At 50.6% G+C, this 24,025-nt stretch overlaps 1 protein-coding gene across 5 annotated transcripts; it reads right to left on the bottom strand.

Moving 5' to 3' along the window:
* Positions 1–6,700: 6,700 nt before the first annotated feature.
* On the bottom strand, positions 6,701–23,977 carry LOC112305133 (cytochrome P450 4F3). 5 transcript variants are annotated; one of them, XM_071219217.1, is made up of 13 exons: positions 23,861–23,977; positions 23,135–23,333; positions 19,083–19,227; positions 17,426–17,479; positions 17,206–17,333; positions 13,817–13,938; positions 12,849–13,119; positions 12,441–12,507; positions 12,125–12,254; positions 9,094–9,227; positions 8,948–9,012; positions 8,703–8,785; positions 6,701–8,513 (listed from the first exon to the last, which is right to left on the bottom strand). In XM_071219217.1, the coding sequence occupies exons 2-13, from the start codon at positions 23,330–23,332 to the stop codon at positions 8,330–8,332; spliced, it is 1,581 nt and encodes a 526-aa protein (XP_071075318.1). In that variant the 5' UTR covers position 23,333; positions 23,861–23,977; the 3' UTR covers positions 6,701–8,329. The 5 variants fall into 5 exon arrangements, with proteins under 5 accessions (XP_071075318.1, XP_053766411.1, XP_071075317.1 ...); XM_053910436.2 differs by lacking the exon at positions 8,948–9,012; XM_071219216.1 differs by lacking the exon at positions 8,948–9,012 and having other exon boundaries at positions 12,128–12,254.
* Between the last annotated feature and the right edge of the window lie 48 nt (positions 23,978–24,025).

Genomic DNA, 24,025 nt, shown 5'->3' with positions numbered 1-24,025 from the left:
TACTATGTGCTGGGTGCTCCATATAAAATGCTCCTTCTGTGCATCAGGTACACCCCATGAAGTAAGCCTACTATGTGCCGGATGTTCTGCCTGCAAGGTGATGCATCCTCCTGCCCTCTGCTCTCTGGGCCAGCGCCCTGGGGAATCACACAGAGAGACCCAGGTGACAGCATCCCAAGGGGGAAGACACCTACTTACATAAGAGCAAACTGAAGCTCAGAGAGGGCAAGACTGTACCCCACATTGCAGGGCTGGTGGGAACCCAGGTTGGTCATACTCTCAACCCAAGCCTTTCCCTCTGCCATGCTGCGCCACCCCTGTGAGGAAGGCCTGTGCCCTATTAATCCAGGGACATTTACAGTGGTAAATGTCAGGCAATATGGTGACTCCAGAGGGGAGACATCCTCTCAGTGGTCCTAATGCTCCACTCCTGGCCATCCCTGGGTCCCGCTCAGAATTGCCTTGGGGGTGATCTCAGATAAGGGAGGGCTTGAAGGATGGAGGTCCTGATGGAGCTGCTGAGCAGAAGAGCAGGGAAAAGACAGGCCCCTGACACTGGTAGAATGTTGGGGAGACTCCAAACGTCCTTCTCCCCCTCCCACCGGTTGGGGCATTCAGGTGGCTTCCCCCAGAGTCCTCAATGAGGTGGGGTGCACCCTCCCCCCAGAATCTCCTCCAGTCCGCAGGGGCAGAATTCGCCTGCTGGCAGGTCCATCCACAAGAGGGGCAGGGGCAAGGCCAGGGTATGATAAACCACACAGAGGCCTGGACACATGGGAGAAAGGACCCCCAGTGCTCATAGGGTCCAGCTCACTGCACATCTACTGAGCATTTGACAACATAAGCCACTGAATCTGTTTTAAGCCCTTTAGATATATTAGCCTTTTTTTTTTTTCATTTTACAGATGAGGAAACTGAGGCTGAATTCCATATGAGTGACATGTCCAAAGTCACATAGCTCTTGGAGCCAGAATGTGCCCCAGGCCTTACACGGGGGGTGCCCTGAACCAGTGGGCATTTCATCAGCACCCCCTACAAGACGGCGGGAGTAATTAAAACAGACAATGTCTGTGAGGCATTTGAGAGGGAGGACTCAGAGGATGCCAGTCATCACTATTGTTGCTGATGTTGTTGCTCTTGCTGGTGTGTGACCATCCAACAGCCCGTCAGTATCATCCTCATGAGCCCATTTTTACAGAAAAGGAAGCAGAGATTCAGAGAGGTGAAGCAACTTGCTCCGGCCTCACAGCAAATTTGGTCAATATGACAGCAAAGCCTGGCATTTAGTAGGGGTTCATTAAATACCTGGGGAAGAAAATGAGCTCTGCAACCATGAGCTCTAAGACTCAGCTACACAAAGGGTGGTCCTCAGCTGAGAGCTTACAAGGAGTACAGAATGTAGCGCCCTACCCCAGAAATACTGACCGAGAGCTGCATCCCCACTAGGGCATGGTGAACACTTGTTCAATTTTTAAGACATGTGGCTTTAAAGCCTCCAAGTCCAGATTCTGCAAGGGAAGCAGGGAGGGAGCACCTTCACCTTTCTGATTCACAGGGTGGTTTTTGTTTCAGTTATAAAATAAGGGCGGGGGGAATCTATACCTCCTGGGGCTGTTTATGTAACCACGTGTTTATTGCACATCTATTATGTGCTGGGCACCATTCTGGGCACTGGGGATGCAGCAGTGAGCACAGCAGACATCACCCGTGCTGTCCAGGGGCTCACATCTTGTGGAGAGATGGGCAATGATTAAATGAATGATCAGACATATATATCAGACAGTGATCAGTGATGTGCCTGCGAGAGGGGTCCTACTTTAGGCCAGGGATCAGGGTGAGCAAAGACCAGAATAGAGAGGGAGGGCATCCAGGGACAGGCTTGGAATGGGACACTCAGGCTGCACCAAAAGCCAGTTGGCTCTGTTCCTCTGACACTGGAGCTGAGAGCACTAACCCATGAGTCATGCAGTGAATCCTCGGGAAGGCCAAGGTACGCAGCAGAATCTGACCCCAAATGGCAGCTATAAGCGGGGTTGAACTTTCAGTAGCCATGACCAAGGACTCGAACTTCAGCAGGGCTCCGCAGCCATCATGAGGCCAGCGTCTACTCGTCCAGGGCTCCCCACACCCCATTCCTGGGTCAAGTGATAGGAGAAAGGATGCCTCGGGTGGGGACTTGACTCAGGGCCTGAGGAAGCTGCAGCATCCCTAGAAGGTGAAGGTCTCAGCTTCCAAATCACACAAGCCTGGCTTAGGAAACGTCCCCCAGCCAATATCGGGGCTTCATGGTTTGCAGGCACATCCTAGGCCTGTAGCTTCCTTGTCAAAGGTCAAACTTTACCTTGAGTGAGCCGGTCTATTGTCCTCTTGCATCTACAATGACTCACCTTTGGGAAGTCAGAGCAATCTCCTTTGCCAGACCCCTCAGGGCACAGCGACCGCACCAGAGCAGGAGACCACAGAGCCCCTTATCGTCATCTCGCTCCCCGAGTGCCGTCTCATGTGCTGTAAATGTTAATTACTAACTATCCTCTGCCCACCAATGTATAAAGCGTGTGTACCTCTCTATTTTACTTCTTATCCAGTCCCAGAGTTTTCCGGGTTTTGCTTCCTCCCACCCCCTTAATCTACCGCCAGTGGATTTCCTGTATCCCTCCTTACACCTCGGCCTTTGATTGTAACGCATGACAAAAGCTGCAAAGCTGCCATTCTCCAGAGCATTTTCTCAGTCCATTGAGAGTTTGCTCCCAACAATTGTCAACTGTTTGGCTCAAATAAACAAACAAACAAATAAAATTCTTCACAGGTTTGAACATTTCTTATGTCAATAGGAACAAGTTCCAGATTCTGCAAACCAAGTTCAAATCCCAGCTCTGCCACTTGTTATGTGACCTTGGGAAAATTGCTTGTCCTCTCTGAGACTCATGTCCTTCTTGGTAAAATGAAGACGTGGATGTATATATCCCAGGTTGTTCATGCCTCAGCAACAAACTGTGCTTGGGCACTTACTCTGTACCAGACCCAGTGCTCGGACCTGAGACCTGGGAAGAAGAAGGCAGATAAGGCTTCTGGATTGCAGTGCTCATGTCTAATGGGGAAGCCAACAGGAAGTAAGACCAAGTCAGATGGGGGGGTGGGGGTGGCAATAAAGATAATGGACAAACTGAGATGTAGTAGAAAGTGACAAAGGGGGGACTGTTCTGGATGGGACAATCTAGGAGGGCCTCTCAGAAGAGGCGGCCTTTTCAAACACACCTGAATGACATGGAGGAGTGAACAGTGAATAAACATCCCCCACCAGCCCACAGGCACTCCAGGACTGTAGAGACCCAGCACAAGGTGTGGCAATTGAATGGCCTAAAACGTGTGTCATTTTTGCTTCCTTCCTCAGACATTCTGAGACAAACAGATGAGCAGAGCAGGTGAGGCAATTTGGGTCAGCGGCTCAGGGAAGTGTGGGAACCAGATCTGCAAGAGACCCAGGGTGGTGATGAAATCTGGGCAGGCGTGGCCCTGAAGGCACGTCCAATGAGAGCCAGCTCTGCACACTGGGGCTGCTGGCTTCTCGGCAGTGGCACCAGGTGATCAAAGGAACTGGTTGGGGGGAAAATAAGGTGCAAGGAGAACTTCAGCCAAGTCCTGAGAACCCACCCTCATTGGCATCAACTTCCTCTGGGTGGGATTTTTGGGGTGAAAAGTAGCCTGACCACACCCACCACTCAGAAGGGGGGGTTCCTCAAGAGGCTCAACAGAGACCATCCTCATGCAGAGGGAAGGGGTGCTTCTCATCCAAAAACCAACAGGGGGGACCCCAAGGATGTTGTTCAAAAGGAGCAGAGGAGACTGCAGGAGAAACAACATTTTGCTCCCTGTATGGGAACCTGCTTAGTCAGCTTGCAAGGGGCCCTCCCAGGTGTAGAGGAGCTGAGTGTATGCCCATCGGGCGCACGTGCAGCTGACATTGACCCGGGCTGAGCTGACGGGCTGCATCAGGTGTCTTTGGCCACCTTCCTGCAGCTCCTCTGAGTCAGTCAGATAGTGTTTGGTCAGTGGGAGGCCACTGCAGGCAATCAGAGGGGATTAGGGGAATGACATTTGTCCTCTGCCAAAGGCTACCTCCACCTTCAGCTTCAGCTACTCCCTATGGATTCCAGGAACAGCTTGCCCCCTGGTCCCATCAGTCAGGGAGTGGTGGCAGCCCCCAGCTGATGCCAGCCTCTAGATGCTGCAGCTCTGTAAATGGCCCCTTCTCAAACCCTCTTTATTTAACTCTGAGGTGGCTGCCAGAACTGGACCATACATTCCCCAAAGGGATGAAAATTCCAAAAAAACCCAGTTATGTGGGCATTCGTCGATGTATGTCTAGGCACAGAAAAATCTGGAAAAGTACTTCCAGTCCCTGGAATGGGAGGGGGAGAAAAAGGAGCAACTTTTTTCTTTTAACTGTCTACACTTACTACTTGATTCCTTTTCTTATAGAAAGCTGCACCGCACTTTAAATAATGATTACTAATATATTTAATTATAAATTATATTTTTTAAAGGAAAAATGCATAGTGCCACGCCTGGCACATAGTAGGACTGAATATATAAGGCCTGTGAGAAGCGAGAGGCCATTGTGTTAAGAACAAAGACTCCAGTTTCCAGGTCAAGTCCGTTCCAAGCTCATATCTTTGTTCTGTCATCAAATAAGAAAAATAATGGCAAACACAGGCTTGGAACGGGCTGCGTGTCGGCGGACGTCGCTACAGCACTATGTTCATTTCGGCCCATCTGACTTTCATAACCGTTTCGTCATTACCCCTAGTTCTGGGTGAGAAAACTGAGACACACAGAGGTAGAGAGACCTGCCTCGATTCCCACGGCTGGTCCTGGTGGGAACCCTGGTGTGCTTTTTCCTAGGAAGCCTCATGTGGCAAGTATCTGAGGCCCTGCGCGGCCTGTCAGGTTCCCCTTCTCCCCTTCCCCCTCGTCCTTTTATTGTGTTGGCCACAAAGTCTGTTTCACTTTTTCCATAAAAGACACGTTTTTCATTTTCACCAGTAACTTAATTAATTTGGATATTCAGAGGATGTCCTCTATCTCCCACTATTGGTGTCTAGTGGGCAGAGGCCAGAAGCTGCCAAACATCTTCCAATGCAAAACGCAGCCCCACAGCAAAGACTTATTTGGTCAAAATGTCAATAGTACCGTGAAACTTCATGAACCACTTTTGACACGTTCGATCAGTCACAGCACCTTCTCCATACACTGCACACGTCTTTTTTTGTGTTTCAGTTGTTTTTACCTTTCTTGAAATAATAAAGCATAATATGCCAAAAATGTTGCATGTTTCCTTCCATATTCAATATTAAAAGGGCTGCACAAAAATTCACCAGTTTTCATGTTTTTTAAAAAAATGATGCTGATACGACAGCTGTCACAACACAATCTAACAAAATTGTTTCGAATGAAGTTAAAGGCAACTAAGTGCTACTAGAACCACTGTACAGAAGAAACATAACAGACTTTTTGGCCAACCCAACACAATCCTTTACAAACAGAAAACAATTATTAGTTTAAAACAGGCCAGACTGGGTTCATAGACCATAGCTGGCTGGCCCCCGGAATACAGGAAGAACAGAATTAATTTTGTATATGGACCGCGTATCCTGAACTCTGTTGGATCATGCCTCCTGGAGTAAACTTGTGCTGTTATTTACTCAGTCTTAAAAACTCTTCCTTTGACCCCACTTTTCCACCAGCTAAGGCACATTTCTTTTCTCCATTATGCAGCGAACCCCTACAATGACAAATGTCTCCTCTCCCAGTGCACACGGGCTTTGAGTTCCCACTAAGGGTCTTGATGGTGGGTGAACGAGGGAGGAGGGGGCCTGAGTGGCCTTGGGACTCACTGCACCTGTGTGTGTGATTCTTAAGACACACCTGGGCCTGGGCCTGTCACTTGTGGCTGTGGAGCCTTCTTCCTCTGCTGAGTGGCATGTCTGAGGCTCTCATTGCTGGAAGGTTCAGAGACGACAGGGCCTGGCCTCCATTAGCGTAGTGTGTATGAGTGAGTGACTGAGTGTAAGTATATGTGTGGCTGTGTGTGCACTCGTGCAGTTGTGTGCATGCATGTGTGAGTTTCCGTGTGTGCAAGTAATTGTATGCACACGTGACCGTTTGTGTGCACATCTGAGTGTGTGTCTGTGTGCACACATGTGCGTATGGCTGTGTGTGGCTGTATGCAGTTGTGTGCATGTGAGGGTGCATGTGTGTGTGCAAGGGTGTGAGTGTGTGTGTCTTGAAGTCAGTGGACCACTGTGACTGTCTGCCCCAGGCTGTGCTCCTGCTCACCAAGGCAGCTGCTGTCAGAGGTCCCCACACCAGGCCCCAGACCTCAGCCTTGCAGCAGGTAGGACATTCTGGAGAAATAATTTCCCGGCATGCAGCCCTGTCTAATAATTGTGGGTGCCTGTTCTCTGCTCTTTCCCATATGTCCCCAGAGGGACTGAGCCACAGGTGCCCACAGTGGGAACTTCCTTTCGGAGCACATTTTTTTCTGCTGCCTCCCCTCCCCACTGCCTTACAGGCATCTCCTGGGACCACCTCCCAAAGAAGCCACTTGCAGTTGAATTCTTGTCTCAGGGTCACCTCTAAGTAAGGTATTTGCACTCAAGGCTTTGCATGAGAGTTTGCTTCTGGGTAACCCAAATTAAGACACACAGGAAGCCTTGCTCTTCCAGTCCTCACAGGCCTTTTTTTTATTTCCGTTTTACCGAAAAGGAACAGGAGGCTTAGAAAGGGCAAGTCACTCACCCAAGGTCACATAACTGAAGAGTTATACAGCTGGGCTTTGACCCCGAGCCCTCTGCCCCAAGCCCATCGTTCGTTTCCCTCCTGGATCCCCCTGCTTGCTAAGGGGCAAGGGCACAGGAGAGACGTTCACAGACAGTTACATAAATCTAACAAAATATGTGCAGGATCTCTGTGATGAAAACTTCAAGACACGGATGAGAGAAATCCAAAAAGACCCAAATTAATGAAGAGAATTGAGACTCCCTTCCGTCTTCCTCTCAACTGCTGCAGACACAGGAGACCTCCATGTCCTGGAACATCTAGGGGCCAGGGGTGTCCCACCCACGGCCAGCAGCCCGCATTCGGCCCAGGATGGCTATGAATGCGGCCCAGCACAAAATCCTAAATTTGCTTAAAACATTCAGATTTTTTTTTTCATTAGTGTTTGTGTGTTTAATGTGCAGCCCAAGACAACTCTTCTTCCAGTGTGGCCCGGAGATGCCAAAGGGCTAGACACCCCTGATGGGTGAAAATAAAGTCCAGGTCACTGGACTTTATGCATCACTAGAGGGAAAAAGAAAAGTGTTTGTTTCCCAGTTCCTAGCTTCGGGCCAGCTTCACATCAAAGACGCTTGTAATTTCTCAGATGTGACCATGGACATTTTAAATTTACTGAATCTTCTTCTGACAGCTTTCTTTTTATTATTTGTTCTTTTTTTTCCTTAACATTTTGTGGGGTTTTGTTGTTGTTGTTGTTTTATAGTTTCCTTTAACAGCAGGTTGACACATTTCCCAAAATTTAAAATTAACTTTTAAGAGTTTTTTAAAAATTCAAAATTTGGAATGTGATGCAAAAAAGAAGGGAAAGGGAGGAAATGAATCCTCACTAAGGACTGGCACTTACTAGATGATGACTCTGTCCTGTTGCACGCGCTTACTTATTCAGACCCCACAATGGACAACCAAGTGGCCCCTGTTGATTAGCGAAGGACTGAGGCTCAGAGAGGGACGCGATGTGCCCGGAGCTAAACAGCCAGTGAATAGCAGACTGCGGTTGTGATTTTGAGAGCACAAGTCCGGGCTGTGGTGGATCCCGGGTCATCTGACCCTGACTGCTCCTGGGTCCCCCCTCCACCTTCCTTAAACAGTCTTGTCCTCAGGATCCAAGGTGATCCTTACCTTTAAGGAGACACTGTAACAGCGACCATAGGGACATTGTGAAGGATTCCAAGGCGGGTATATTAGGAGATCAGAACTGAGATCAGGAGGACCAGAGGCAGCATTACTATGGGTTCTCCTGTGTGACTCAGACTCAAATGTACCCTTAAAGCCCATCCTTAAATCTGGTCCTTCTCCTGTTCGGACACCTGCCATGGTTCCCCACTACCCGCACTATAAAGTCCCTGCTTGGGCCCTAGGAGAACCCGCAATCAGCGTGGAGCCGTGCGGTGGGCTGGAGAGGCAAGCAGGGTCTCCGCTCAGACACCCGGGCCCAGCCACGCCCACGCCCTGGGACGCCGCAGAGGGAGGTGGGTGGGGGCGGGGCGGGGCGTCACTGAGCGCCCGCGCCCCCGCCCAGAGGCTGCACCCGCAGCCACAGTCCGCCCTCTGCGCGCAGGATCAGCTCGGGCTTCCTGCGCGGCTCCGCGCCGTCGGGCAGCACGCGGAAGCGCAGCAGCGTGAGCGCCAGCACCGCCTTCATCTCGGCCATGGCGAACGTCTGCCCGATGCAGTTCCTGCGGGCGCGAGGGAGGGCGTGGGGGCTCCGACTTCGCCGGGACCTGGCCCGGGACCCCCTATTCCCGCCCGCAGGGGAGGCGTAGAGAAGGGGGCTAACCGCGCCTGGGACCCCCGTGCGGCCTGGCAGTATCCCCGGAGCCCAACCACCCACACCCCATCCCCACTCAGACACCCGCGGGCCTCACCTGGGCCCGGCTGAGAAGGGAATAAATGCCAGAGGTGACCTCTTCTGGGGTGTTTCTGGGTCGAAGCGTAAGGGGTTGTATACCTGGGGGTGAAGAGAGGCGGGCCTGCTGAATGGGGTTTCTCAGAACACACGGCCACCCCCAGAAAAGACATGTGGATTCAACGGAGGGGCAGTGCCCGGTTTCCCGGGTCTGGATCCCGCCCCGTCACCGGGTCCAGGATGCCAAGGGGGTCGGGGCAGCACCTCGGGGTCCGGCCAGACTGACGGGTTGTGATGAACCCCAAAGATGCTGATGAGACAGATGTTTCCTGAGGGGCGAGGAGGGGCCAGTCAAGATGAGGTCCCCAGTTGATGGACTACCACCCTCCTCCCCCTGCCATCGCCAGCACCTTTCGGGATGACCCGGCCATCAGGGAGCGTGATGTCCTGGGTGCAGCAGCGGGAGATGACCGTGACTGGGGGGTGCAAGCGCAGGCTCTCCTTGATGCACATGGTCAGGAAGGGCAGCCGGGCCAGGTCGTCCCTAAGGAACACCCCCGGCAGTTATCCAGGGAGCAAACCAGAGACCCACCCCCACCAGCTCCGTCAGGTTCTCTCTCTCTGTAACAAAATAAATTCCAGATGGGTCAAATATCTCCAAACTCGTATGTACATTAAATAAACAAAGACACCCACTCCCCACCAACCCCCTTCATGTCCTCCTGCCCCAGAAGATCCTCTTCCCACCTCATTCTAACTCTCCCTCCTATAACAAAATAAATTCCAGATGAACCCAAAACTTAAGCAATAGAAAGTCAAATCACAAAAGTTGCTAGAAGAAAATGTAGACTGGTGTTTTTAGAACCGTTTCTGAGCAAAACACAACGGTCACAGGGTAGTCTTAGAAGCATTTGCACCCGCACAAAAAATAAAAGGCGCACAAGGCCTTTTAAATTACATGATTACCAAAATATAAACATCTTCAGCACAGACTTAGAAGTTTATTTGAATAAATAAGCTCCACTCCATACTCTTTAGTTAGGATGACCTAATGTAAAAGTGCCAATTGAGTGTAAATTAATCAATATTTAATGCAATCCAACAAAAATCTACTTCGTGTGTGTGTGTGTATGTGTGTGTGTGTGTGTGTGTTTGGAACTTAGCTATGTTATTCAATTTGAAAGAATTAAAGTTCATTAAGAGCTAGGTCAATTTAAAAAGAAAAGATCAGCCCTGGCTGGTGTGGCTCAGTGGAGTGAGCACTGGCCTGTGAACTGAAGGGTCACCGGTTCAGTTCCTGGTCGGGGTGCATGCCTGGGTTGCATGTCTGGGTTGCGGATGGGGTCCCAGGTTGGGGCCTGCAAAAGGCAGCCAACTGATGTTTCTCTCCTTCTCTGTCTCCCTCCCTTCCCCTCTCTCTGAGAATAAATAAATAAAATCTTTAAAATATATACAAATAAAAGATCAAAGACAGGGAACTAAATCTACAAAAGAGCAGTAATTAAAAAAAAAAAATCAAAACCAAACACCTGTGTGGTAACACCTGTGTGGTATTGTCCAAGAACAGGAAAACAGACGCATGGAACAAAATAGGGAACTTGGAGACCACATGCAAATAGGCGAAATTTGAGCATCTGGTAAAGGAGGCCCCACAAACCCCTGGGCAATGGATAGATGGTTTGATAGAAGGTGCTCACAACTGATGAACAACTGATGACGTGGAAATGAAAAGAACTAGGTCCTCATCTACTCCCCGTACAAGGTGATGAGTGTGTCAACTAACCTCACTGTACTCCTAGTGCAATACACACATATATCACTTCACCACATTGTGCACCTTAAACCTACACAGTGTCGTATGTCCATTACAGCTCAACAAAACTGGGAAGAAAAAAAGACGAAGGCTTGCAGTCATTGTCAACCATTTTGCATTATACTATTTGAATTTTTACCAACTGTGTAATTTTTTGAAGTTGGGGGAGAAACGTTTCTCCACCTTACAGGACTGTGGTGCTGAGCAAAGCCTGGAGGTGGAGGACAGCACCTGCAAGGTGTCTGGCCAGCCTAACATCTCCTTTCCACCCTTTGGAACTTGGCCCAGAATCTGGCCCCTGGGCCCCCAGGCCCCAGCTCATGCCCTCCAGTTTGTCCCTGCAGTCACAGGAAGATACTTCTAACACCCATATCTGACCTGTCTCTCCCCTTCTCAGACACCTCCCATGGCTCCCCATTGCCCGATGTTTGTCATGGCTCTCCCTTCGAGAAAGAGTCTGCTGTGCAGCTGCAAGGAGAACAACTGGCTGACAGCCTCCCTTGTAGGGTCCGTGGGCACTGCTGCATCATTCACGCCAAGGCCACACTTACCTGGGCAGCCCCCAGCCAATGACTGAGCACGTGGCCACTGCTGCCTGATTATTTCTGCCCAATGGGGGACCCTAATAGCGGCATCCCTGCCTGCTTTTATCTTTTATCCAACATCAACTTCCCAGAAGAATTGAAGTGACATCCTTGGCAACTCCTAACATGGTTTCCAAAGCACTCTCAGGGGGGCTTCCATGACCAGCTTGGCCTCATGGGGGGCCCCTCTGGTTCTTCACACTGTAAATGTTACAAGGATCCAGCCACCTTTACTCCCTCCCAAACATGCCAAGCTCACTCGCACTTGCTTCTCTCCTGGCCTTTGCACAAGCATTCCCCCTGGTCAGGAGCACTGTTCACTCAATGTAGTGAATCACATTCACTGTTCCGTGACCCCGCCTCACCTCCTTTCCTCTCTGCCCCAGCCCTGCCCAGGTGGGACCAGATGGGACTGGATGCTGAGCTAGGAAAGGACAGGCAGCATGGCCATGTTTAGTGAATGAAAAGATGGATGGTTTTTTACCCCCAAAGACATCTTGGGAATCCCTGGAATAGACTATTAGGTGGGCATTAGGAAAAAAAAAGCAAAAATTAAGGGGAGTGGGGGTCTTTGGGAAAAGATTGTGACTCCAGGCAGAAATGCAAGGGAGGGGAAGAGAAGTTCATTTACTAAATACAGGCTGGGTGGCCTCTGTTTTACACACGTCACAATTCTCCAAGCAGCCCTGTGGGCGTGAGGTTCAGACACACACACGCACACGCGAACGCACGCACACACAATTTACAGAGGAGAAGAGTGGCATGCAGAAAGGGAAACTGACTTTATTAAAGTCACATAGCAAGTTAGTAGGGCAATAAATGGGGACACTCAGATCTTTCTGTCCCCAAAGCTGACAAACTTTCCTCTGCTGTCTAAGCTGGATACCAGACCCTGCCTCTGTGCTCTGCTTCCGTTCCCACTAAATGGGATGACAGAATGGCAGAATCAACAACCACAAAGATCTTCCCTCTTTCCCACTTCTGGAGCAGAGCAAATGTGGGGGTGGTGGGGGCTCAGGAAGAGCCATGAGAACCTGCACTCACCACTCAATCTCTTTAGGCTCCCGGTCCCCCAGGAGCTGTTGCACCTCCTGCCGGCAGCGCTCCTGGTATTCTGGGTGCCGTGCGAGGTTGTACAGGACCCAGGACAGGCCGCTGGCTGTGGTGTCATGGCCTGAGAGGCATCAGACAGGTTGGGTGTCTGGGCTGCTTGCGCACCAGAGGTGGGCAACACCCTTGTGTTAAGGCCCTCAGGGAGGGTGAGGAGGATTGAGCAGGATGGGGTGGCCAAGGATCCACCTGCCAAGTCCCTGGGATGGTGAGACCCACACCCTCTGTGGTCCCACACTAGGACCCTTACCCTCAAACATGAAGGTATCAGCCTCGGCTCGGATGTCCTCATCTGATAATCTCTTCCCATCTTCATCCTTGAGAAAGGTTAAGATGCCTTGGATCACACTGGCCCTGAGGATGTCTGTGTCTAACCTCAAACAGTCCTTGAAGCTCCATCATCCAGGCAGGATCCTTCCCTCATCAGCTCCAGAGCTCACCCCACATGCATCCTCCCTGGTCTCCTGACTCCTGTTTACTCCTTCCAGACAGCCTTCTACACAGTCATGGCTACAGCTTATCTCAGACCCATTCCTCCCTTCCTCAAGCACCCTGAATGGCTCTGCTGTGCCCTCTGCTTCAAGTCCAGGTTCTTTGATCCAACATTTGAAATCAATGTCCATTCTACCTCTTGAATTCAGATCCCAGAGAAGCCCACCTTGGCCAGTAGGAGCACATCAATGAAGTCCAAAGTCTTGGTCTTAGCCTTGGCTTTGAGGAAGTCATGAGAACCCTGACTGATGAGGGCGCGACGCCGTTCCTGGATGACAGCATCTGTGAAGTTGTGCACCAGGCTGCAAGTGCTGCGGAAGCGCCGCCCATCCGGGGTGAGGTGGTACAGGAAGTCCATGTGTAAGAACATCTGCTGGATCCGTTTTGTCACGAGGGCACTGAGCTCCAGGATGGCAGCAATATATTCGCTGGGATTCCTGCAGGAAAGGGCAGAAAAAGCAGCTCCTTAACACACATGAAATCCCAGGAGGCCCTCCCAGCCAGAGCTCAAGACCATGTTCGATCCAGACAAGGATGCTCTGCAAACATGCTTCCATCTCTCTGAGCTGCCCCATGTCCTAGACCCCAGAACAAAGCATGCTTATCCCCTTTCTCCCCTATGCAATATCTGGCCCTGCCCATTCTTCCTTGTTTTCTCTCAGATATGTCCCATTTTCTCCACCAAACTCAGTCCTCCTACTCACTCTCTCCTTGTATCCTCCGGGTACACACCAGTCAATCATCTCTAGACTCTAGAGCTCAGCTTGGAGCCAAAACCTTCATCTGCTCAAATGCTTGCCATGACTCCCTGGAAACCTCAGGATAAAGTTTATACCTCTTTGTCTGGCTTTTAAATGGCCCAAATATCTAACCCCTGCCAAGCCCTCCCACCTCATTTCCAAGATGTCTCCTCATTGGCACACACACTCTGCTCATTTTAGTCTCCTGGCTCTTATCAAACATTTCTACCTACCTGAAGGGATCACTCTTTCTCTTTCCCTGTCCTTGTCCTTCAGTGTCCAGCTCTGACCCACCTTCTCCAGGAAGGCCCTTGGGATTACCCTGGTCAGTCCTCCCTCCACCTACTCCCTTGTGTCTATGGCTCATGTTCCCAGGCTCTGGGCAGAGACTCACTCCTGGCAATTGCTGTCAAAACTGAAGACACATTTCTGCAGACTGTCCAGGGTCATGAGGCTGATGTGTTCAAACATGTCCAGGCGGGTGTTACCCTCTGAGGCCAGGTGCTGCCACTTGGCCTGGACAGAAAAGGGGACAGAGCTGGGTCTTCCCTGAGCCCTTCCCCCAGGGCAACCACCTGGATGAACTCCCCCTAGACCTTGACTCTTGGAACTCTGCCCCAGGCACCCATACCCAGGGAGGACCGGGCGTGAGTGGGAGTGGAATCTGTTACTCTTAAGACATGAAGATTCCATGGCTGGGGGTCAGAAGACTTGGGTTCAAGGTCATTGCCCTCTTCTGTGCTCCATCTGTCAAATTTTCAGTAAAGTTAAGAGGACCTGTTTTGGTGTCAGACAAACCAGGTTAAAAATCCTGATCCATCACTCATAACTCACTCCCTAGCTAGTGAACTCAGGCAAGCTCCCCAACTTCTCTGAGCTTCTGTTCTATCATCTATAAAGTGGCAATAATAATCATCTCATCATTTCCAGCCAAGATGGAGATGTAGGTAACTTTGCCTCCTCCCACAACCAAAAGAAGGACAACAACAAATTTATAAACAAAAAATAACCAAAACTGCCAGAAAATCATACTGCATGGAAGTCTGACAACCAAGGAGTTAAAGAAGAAACATTCATTCAGACTGGCAGTAGGGGTGGAGATGAGCAGCCAGGGTGGAGAGGACATGTGGCAAGGCAGTGACTGGCAGACTGGGCAGTCCCACATTTGCATGTGGATAAACCAGGAAGAACAACTGGGGAGCGAGACACACTGTACAACCCAGGATTTCAGGGAAGGGAAATAAAGCCTCAAAACCTCTGGCTGTAAAAATCTGTGGAGGTTGTGGTGGCAGGAGAAACTCCCAGCCTCACAGGAGAGTTGTTGGAGAGAACCACAGGGTCCTAGAACATACACAAGCCCACCCATCTGGGAATCAGCACCAGAAGGGCCCAATTTGCTTGTGGGTAGTGGGGGAACTGACTGAAAGCAGGGCGAGAGCCAAGCAAGTGGTATTGTTCCCTCTCAGACCCCTCCCCCACATTACAGCACCACAACACACGGACTGGGTTGCTCTGCCCTGGCAAATACCTAAGGCTCCACCCATTACTATGTAACAGGCATGTAGAGACAAAAAAATATATATGCCCCAAGTGAAAGAACAGATCAAAGCTCCAAAAATACAACTAAACGGTGAAGGTATAGCCAACCTATCAGATGCAGAGTTCAAAACACTGGTAATCAGGATGCCCACAGAAATGGTTGAATATGATCACAAAATACAGGAAAAAGTGAAGGCTATGCTAAGTGAAATAAAGAAAAGTATACAGGGAACCAATAGTGATGGGAAGGAAACTGGGACTCAAATCAACGTGTGGACCAGAAGGAAGAAAGAAACATCCAACCAGAAAAGAATGAAGAAACAAGAATTCAAAAAAATGAGGAGAGGCTTAGGAACCTCCAGGACGTCTTTAAATGTTCCAACATCTGAATCATAGGGGTGGCAAAAGGAGAATAGGAAGAGCAACAAACCAAAAACTTATTTGAAAAAATAATGAAGGAGAGCTTCCCCAATCTGGCAAAGGAAATAGACTTCCAGGAAGCTCAGAGAGTCCCAAAGAAGCTGGATCCAAGGAGGAACACACCAAGGCACATCATAATTACATTTACCTCAGATTAAACAGGAGAGAATCTTAGAAGCAGCAAGAGAAAAGGGCACAGTTACCTACAAAAAAAGTTCCCATAAGACTATCAGCTGACTACTCAAAAGAGACCTTACAGGCAAGAAGGGGCTGGAAAGAAGTATTCAAAGTCATGAAAGGCAAGGATCTACATCCAAGATCGCTCTATCCAGCAAAGCTATCATTTAGAATGGGAGGGCAGATAAAGTGCTTCCCAGAGAAGGTAAAGTTAAAGGAGTTCATCACCAAGCCCTTATTGTACAAAATATTAAAGGGGCTTATCTAAGAAAAAGAAGGTGATCGAAAATATGAACAGTAAAATGACAAGATCACAACTATCAACAACTAAACCTAAAAAAAACCCCAAAAACAAACTAAGCAAACAACTAGAACAGGGACAGAATCACAGAAATGGAGATGACGTGAAGGGTTATCAACGGAGAAGAGGAGAGGGAAGAATGGGGGAAAAGGTACAGGGAATAAGTAGCATAATTTGTAGGTACAAAATAGACAGGGGGAGAGTAAGAATAGTGTAGGAAATAGACAAGTCAAAGAACTTATATGTATGACCCATGGACATGAACTAAGGTGGGGGAATGCTGGTGGGAGGTGGGGTGCTAGGCAGAGGGGAATAGAGGGGAGAAAAAATGAGACAACAATAATAGCATGATCAATAAAATATATTTAAAAATAATAAACAATAATCATATTTACTTCATAGGGTTGTTAAAATTAAATTATACAACATATGCCATAGAATTGGCACATCATTTTTAATATACAGTAAATGTTAAGTAAGTAACTGTTAGCTATCATTGTCATCTTCATCATCATCATAGTGTAGGTGACTGCAAAAATGTCTCCCTTTTTTTTGTCCCTCCCTATATCCTCATTCTTTTCAATGAGACACTGAAGTTCTTCCATTAGGAGGTGGAACCTTTTTATCCACCTATTGAATTTGAGCTGGATATCAACATGCTTCAGCCAATAGAAGATGGAAATGATGATGTGCTAATTCTGCAACTGGGCTTCAAGAGGTACCACAAGTTTCTACACCTTCTCTTAAAATGTAGTCTGCACTATGCAAGAAATCCCAGGCTAGCCTACTAGAAAATGCAAGGCAAATGCAGGAGTCCAGTTGTATGACCAAGGCCATCCTAGACCAGCCAACAGCTGGTCAAGCCTCAAACATGAGACAGAGCTGAGCCTGAATCAGCAGAGCTGTCTACTGAACCCCATCGGGACCCCAGACACTGTGTGATTCCAGCCAAGACAAGAACCACTCAACTGACCCATCATCTCATGAACAATAACAAATACTAATTTTTTCAAGTCCATGAGTTTTAAGGTGGTATGTTATGTGAAATAGGCTATTATTCAATATTTCTCGTTATTATCTTGAATTTAGAGGGCTTCAGGGAGCAGACTAGAAACCAAAGCCTTCTGACCACTAGTGCCAGGAACAGGATTCATTATGTCATCTTGACCACCATTTAAAGGAGATTATTATCTCGATTTTACAGATGAGGAAGCCGAGGCTTAGAGAGGAAACACATTGGCCCCACGACCATCCAGCAGAGCCAGGACTCCAGACCATGTGTCTGAGGCCACCTCCCAGCCGCTTTCCCAGGGCTCCTGCTGGGACCCTGAGTTCAAGAGACTCACATGCATGATGTCTGCACTCTTGTTGAAAATCTTCATGTAGGGCTTCAAGATTTCAAAGTGGAAGGCGGGTGTCAGCAGATGGCGGTGGCGGCTCCACTTGTCACCAGCACTCAGCAGAAGCCCATCCCCTAGTAGAGGCAGCCACAGGGAGTGGGCAAGGGCAGTGCCTTCCCCTGGTCCCCCAAGGATGCTCCAGTCCCCTTCACCCCTAGTTACTCACCTAGCCAAGGCTTCATGAAGTTGTAGAAAAATATATCCTTGGGTGCGACGGTGGCTGATATAAATGAGGACCATTAGGGGCCATGCGGAGGGAGAAGAGAGGGACTTTTGGAGGGGAGAGGAGGTACCTAGCCAGGGGTCTGCATTCCCCCTCCAAGTTCAGCATAGCAGAAATAGGACAAAGGCAGAGGAAATAATGAGGAAGGTGGATGTGAGGGGAGACCAGGGCCCAAAGGCACACCCCTGCATTCTTAGATGTATCCCAACCTGGCATGATATGCCCATCATACCTTGACATGGCTCCTATATGATTCAACATGCTCTACACACCAGAGCATAGCTCAGCGCTCTACCAGATGCCTTTACAGGGACCTCAGACACCAAGCTACCCAAGAACTCTCTGACATCTCCTGGGATATCCAACATGACCCAACATGTGTTAGAATGCCCTGACATGGCTCCAACATGCATGCCACACCCTGACATAACACAACATGCTCTGACATGGACCAAAAACCCATCTGGCATGACTTCAGTGTGTCCCACAAACAGGACTTAAATACGGTTCATTACTGTCCCAGACATGGTTCAGGGGTGACCCAGGCTTTCTCAGTATTCTTCTCCACAGTGTTCTCACTCAGCAATACGTGCTTAGCTCAGGGGCTCTTCTATCCTTAAAGAAACCAGGGGATGCTGCCCCTCTCACCCTGAAGAGCTGTCACTGTTCCTTCTAGAACACACCCCAAGGCCAACCAGACAGTTAACCAACCTGGGGGTCTGGTGGATGTTCCCCACGATAGTCTGGCTGTCTGTCTTCCCATCCCAAATCACCTTCAGCTTAGGGTCCCTCCCATCAAGGTCAGCTAGGGAGGGCAGCTGAGAACAAACAGAACTAAGAGGGAAGCTTCTGCATCCTCTGTGGCCTTGAGAAGTCACCATGCTTCTCTGAGCCTCCGTTTTCTCACTCAGGAAGTGCCCACCTAGCAAGGATGCTGGTGGATGGACATCTGGGATCGGCCTGTCCAAGGTCCATCGCCTTCTCCTGGAACCAGCACTCCATCCCTCCTCTACTCTCAATCCAAGTGGTCAGGAGGGTGGCCATGCCAACCCAACCCCCAACTCCAAAGCTCGGCATGTGGCCCTGAGCCTGGGCAATCAAGTCACAGTGATTAGATGAGGAACTGGTCCCTGTAACCCAGGCCAGGCCAATTCAAGGAATCCTGTCATTTTTCCTGGGTCTGTAAGGAATGAGATCCTTTTTCCAGGGCAGGGGAGCTCTAGGATGCCTTTTCACGAGCATGAGAGTGAAGCTGGCACAGAGGAACACAGGACTCTGAGATGAAGACCCAATTCCAATGGCATTCTTTAAGACCTGGATCCAGCCATGCCTCAGGACAGCCCTCCCTGAGCTTTTCAGTCAATAGATCTCCCTTCTTCACTTAGACCAACAGTGCTGAGGTTCTGCCACTCAAAACTGAAAGAGATTTTGGCAACTGGAGAGAGCCAGGGACCTTCCCAGAGTCACCCAGCAGGTGAGAGTCCCAGCTACGGTCTCTGTCAATGTCGCCCTGTCTTCCTGCTCAACCTGGTCTCTCTAGGGGTGGGAAGGGCTGGGAGCAGAAGCAAGGGAAGGGGTTGGGGGCTCCTGGGAGAGATACCTGGGGCCTGGAGCACGGGGGCAATGAACTTAGGGTGGACGAGCCGCAGGACGGGGTAGAAGGGCCCAACCCACCAGAGGTGGACGTCACGGAAGTAGTGGCCCAGTTTCTCCATCAGCTGCAAGCCCTCCTCATTTGTCTTCACCTGGGAATGAGTGGGAATGAGGCAAGGCCTGGCAGGGGGCTATGGCTGCCCACTGTACCCCCTACCCACCACACCCCACTCACCCCCTTAACTCCTTCTGCCTGGATTATTGGTCTACACTTGTCTCCATCTCACTACGTCAGCTTCTGTCTGTTGGCCTCTGTCTTTTCTTGTGTCTATCTACCTATGTCTCTCCCCTGTCCCCTCTCTCTTTTTATCTGTTTCTTTAGGAGATAGATGATTGATAGATAGATAGATAGATAGATAGATAGATAGATAGATAGATAGATAAGGGATGGATGGAAAGAAGTAGATTACTCCAAGTTCTGGAGGTGAGAGAGCCAGCACCCGGCTGTGAGCAGCAGGAGGGAGTTCCGTGCAGTTGGAGTGAAATGGGTGAGAGGCAGAAAAAGGCAGAGAGGGCCGCAGATCAAGCAGGGAAGCACGAGTGGGTAGAGGCAGGAGATTGATTGCAAGGGTGATGGGGAGCCATGGAGGGTACGGAAATGAGGAGACACTGATGGGGAGTTGGAGAGAGGGACAGAGAAATAAGGGTAAATAAAGAGAGAAACAGAGAAAGAGGGAGCGGGGACAGAGAAGAGCACACAGAGGGACAGGTAAACAGTACATACACAGTGTGCATGCACCTGTCTCCTGCTTCTATGTATGTATCTCTCTACCGCCTATTCACCTACCATCTCTCTTTATCAATCTATCATTCATCTATATACACATCATAGATCTATATCTACCAATCTATCAGTCTATTCATCCATCATCTATCATCTATCCACTCGCAATCTATTCATCCATCTAGCATTTATCCATCCATCCATCCATCCATCCTCTATTTTTCTATCATCTGTCTATGTATCATCTATCTCTCCATCATCTCTCACAGTACATCCCATCTATCTATCTCTCCTGAAGCTATGGACATTCCCATTAATCGTACCATTTACAAATGAGAAACTGAAGCCACATCCCCCAAAAGGGGAAGGAGGATGGATCCTCTCCTGGTGAGGCATCCTCTCCAGCCCCTCAGGATGCCCCATCAGAGCCTGACAAATACCCTAGGTGCTCTAGACAACTGAACATAAGTTGTTTTCATTTTGTGACCTGCTCCCAGCTCTCCAAGGACCCTGAAGCACTAGATGGGATCGTTCCAAAGAGGAAGAGTGACTCAGCTGAGGTCACACAGAAGGTGGGACTGGAGAAGGGAAGAACACCCGAGGCCATGTTCCACGCCCAAGCCCTCAGAGGGGGAGTCAGAGCTGCGGTAACGTTCTAATACCCCCTCTGCCTCCAGGGCTCCTGAGATCGTTCCGAGAACCAAAATCTCAGCCAGCCTTCAGGATGAGCCTGGAACCTCCACTTCTGTGATAAGCTGGCGGGAGGAGTGGGGAAGAGGGGAGAAGAGCTGTTCACTCATCAGCTTTGTCCTTGGAAGACCAAGAGAGGTGAATGCAAGTTCACCCAGGCCCAGAGCATGGCCTCCACCATGACATCATCAAACATTTGTTTGTTAAGTGCATGGACACTGTAGATATTGTGTCTACCTCCCGGGGCCATTACCTAATGGGGGAGATAATAAGTAACTGGACAATTTACTGTTTAAGTGTGAGCAGGACCAAGTCAGAGGTCAAGGTCTGGGGGTCAAGAACAATTTCCATGATGATGTTACATTTGAGCTGAAAGTGGGAGGATGAGGAAGAATCGACCAGGAATTGACAGGAGAGAAGTGCTTCCAGTCAAAAGAGCAGTCTAAGCCAAGGCCCTGGGCAGGAGGGGCTTGGCTGATGGCAGAAATAGAGCAGCAGCTCGGAGTGTCTGGGGTGTAGGTGGGGCTGGCAAGGGCAGGCAAAATTTAGTCTTTATTTTCCGAGTGACGTGATGGGCACTCATCAGTTTTTAACCAAGAAGAGGCACGATCTCAACTAAATTTCAGAAAAATCTCTCCAAGCCTAAAGAGAGAGAGGAGAATAGGAAACGAGAGCCAAAATGAGGAGACCAGAGAGGGAGCTGGGAGAGGCTTCCGGAGAAAGATGATGGCGGATGGGGCCAGGGGTGGCAGGAGGATGAAGAGAGGGGGCAGACTGAGGAGAGATTGGGGAGGCGGCACAGTCAGGTGTGACAAAGGACCAGATGTGCAGGTGAGAGAAGAGAGGGTCCAGGAGACTCTAAAGGGTGGGATGTGGGCAACTGGAAGAATGAACTAGACCAAGGGCAGAGGCAGGATTGGGGATGGAGTCATAATCAGATTCCGCCTTGGTGGAATGAGGTATTTATGAGATCCCCATGTAAGGAGGGGAGGAAGGGGCCGAACACATGGCCTCAGACTCAGAGGAGACAAGAACTTGGAATTCAGTTATGCAGCGGGGACTGCTGGTCTGTCTACTCAGGAGTTTGAGCCATAGGTAAGGAGGTGGCCTTGGGAGAGAAAGGAGGGGTTAGGACTCTGGGGGATTCCCACGTGGAAAGGTGCCACGACTGGAGACAGAGTCACAGGGCGGTTGAGAAAGACTAGGGCAGGGACTTGAACTGGAAGCAAGAAAACAAGTAGGTTTTAAGATGGCAGAATGGTCAGCAAGGTCAGAGTCGCTTGGAGGTGGATGAGATGGGATTGAGGGACCAGGAGTTCACATGCCCCTCCCAGGAGCATGGTGGAGGTGGGTCAGACAGGATCGAGTCGGGAAACAGAGGCAAGGAGGGAAGACAAGCCTTTGTCCACGAGGAGAGAGGAGAGAGCGGAGCAAGCAGATGGGAGGTTTTGTGCGGATTGCGGTGCACTGGAGATGGGCGGGTGCGGGTTAGCTGTCACCCTGCCATCCTGCTTCCTGACCTTCTCTAGCATCATTGTGGAGAACCAATCAGATGACATGGTGATTGAGCTCAAACAGGCAAAGTTTTTCCAAAGGGCTGTGAAGGAAAGCTCGAGTGGCAAGAGACCTCAGCCCATGTGCAAAGGGTGGAATCCAAGCTAAACGCATCCAAGGAAGAGGGGTCAGAAGGAAGCCCTTGGTCTGGGACAGGAAGGGACTGGAAACCCTGGCAGGGTCTAAGATGGGAGAGGAAGAAGAAAGAAGCTGGAAGGAAGAGGGGCTTCTGCTCAGAGGATGCAACACTCAGATCAATGGCTTTGGAGGTAGAGCCTTCACAGGTGACAACAAAGTCCAAAGTGTGATTGTGGAAATCGGGGGAGGGGGCAGGATGGACAATAGGTCTCTGGGGAAAAGGCCAGGAATTGGGGGAGGGCAAGAGCCCCCTCCCAGGGAGCTTGGCCCTGAGGGCAGAGGCCAGAGTGATTTCCTCTGAAAGGTGGAGTGGTCGACTTTGATCCAAGTTGGGCAACGGGGCCCACAGGTAAACCTGGGGGTGGTGGGGAGGCAGGGTTGGAAGGCCAAAAAAGAGAAGTACCTGAGGAAGGAGAGGAGGAGAGACTGCAGCCCAGCTCTGCCCCCGTGGAGGAAGGGATCGCAGAGGTCACAGTTAATTCCTTTGGGGAAGCAGAGGCCCAGAGCGGAGCAGACACCAGGCTGAGGACAACAGAGATGTACCAGGCGGGACTCAGGGAGGCCTCCGGCCCGGTGGTGGGAACTGTGGGGACACCAGCAGACCTGGCTCTGTGCAGCCCACCATGGGAAACCCTCAGAGGTGCACTGATGGGAAGAGACAGGCAGGAACAGGAGTCGGAGCAGGCTCAGGGTGAGGAAAGGTAAAAGCAAGAAAGGTTTCAGGGCATGGGATGCACAGAAGAGAGGAATGGACCTGGTGGGGAGTGAGGAAAGAGAGCCCCCTCACCTCTCTGCTGCCCTAGACCTCAGCCCAGCCCCTGAGCCCCATTCCCAATCCCTTGGTGAGCCCACCCACCCTGATACCTAAGACTCATTTTGCTGCCCACACTCACCAGGCCCAGGTGACCGAACAACCAGTTCCGCTTTGGGGGCTCTGGGAAACACCGGAGGCGACGGCGGTTGTCATAGAAGGTGTAGGTCCAGGCCAGGACACGGGCCAGGAGCCAGGAGGCCCCCAGCAGCAGCAGGAGTAGCCATGGGGAGGCTGCCAGTGGCCCCAGTCCCAGCCAGGACAGGCTCAGCTGTGGCATCCTGCAGGGCAGACACAGGGGGTGCTCCTGAGGCCAAGGGCAGGGTGGGGGTGGTGTGGGGGGGGAGGTGGTAATAGGTGAGCTCAGAGGCAGAGACCAGCTCACAGACAGAGGGAGAGGGTGGAGGGTGTGAGGGACAGGGACACAGGGGCAGGTGAGTGCTGGGTGCAGGGCAGGGAGGGCTCGGAGATGGGTGAATGGGGGCTCAGGAGAGAATGGAGACCCAGGGAAATGCAGAGGAAGAGGCAGAGGAAGAGACAGAGACAGAGAGATACAGAGAAACAGAGGGAGAGAGAAACAGACAGAGAAAGAGGGAGAGGGAGAGCAAGAGGGAAGGGAAAGGGAGAAAGAAAGACTACTGAAGAACCGCCGAAAGGAACCAGCCAGTGGAAGGTTGCCAGGGGCTCCTGTTTCAAGGAAACCATACTCCCTGGGGCGAGCTGGCTCCCTGGAGCCACCACTGCCTTGGCCAGCGCCATTCCCCACCCTGGGCCAAGGGCCGGCAGCCTGGCAGCCTCATCCTGGTACCTCCTGCCTGGAGCACCTAGTCCCACGCAACCTCCTGGCTTTCCCCTGTGGGGTCTTCGTCCCTGTCTGACCTCTGAACTAGGGAAGGCTGGGCTTGAGTCAGCCAATCCCTGCACACCAGGCTGCTTCCTCCCAGATGGCAGCCACCCAGAACTTGGAGCCAGA

This window comes from Desmodus rotundus, chromosome 9 (genome assembly GCF_022682495.2).
Source record: "Desmodus rotundus isolate HL8 chromosome 9, HLdesRot8A.1, whole genome shotgun sequence".
NCBI lineage: Eukaryota > Metazoa > Chordata > Mammalia > Chiroptera > Phyllostomidae > Desmodus > Desmodus rotundus.
The sequence above is the reverse complement of the archived record's forward strand: the minus strand, read 5'-3'. Positions and strand labels throughout refer to the sequence as shown.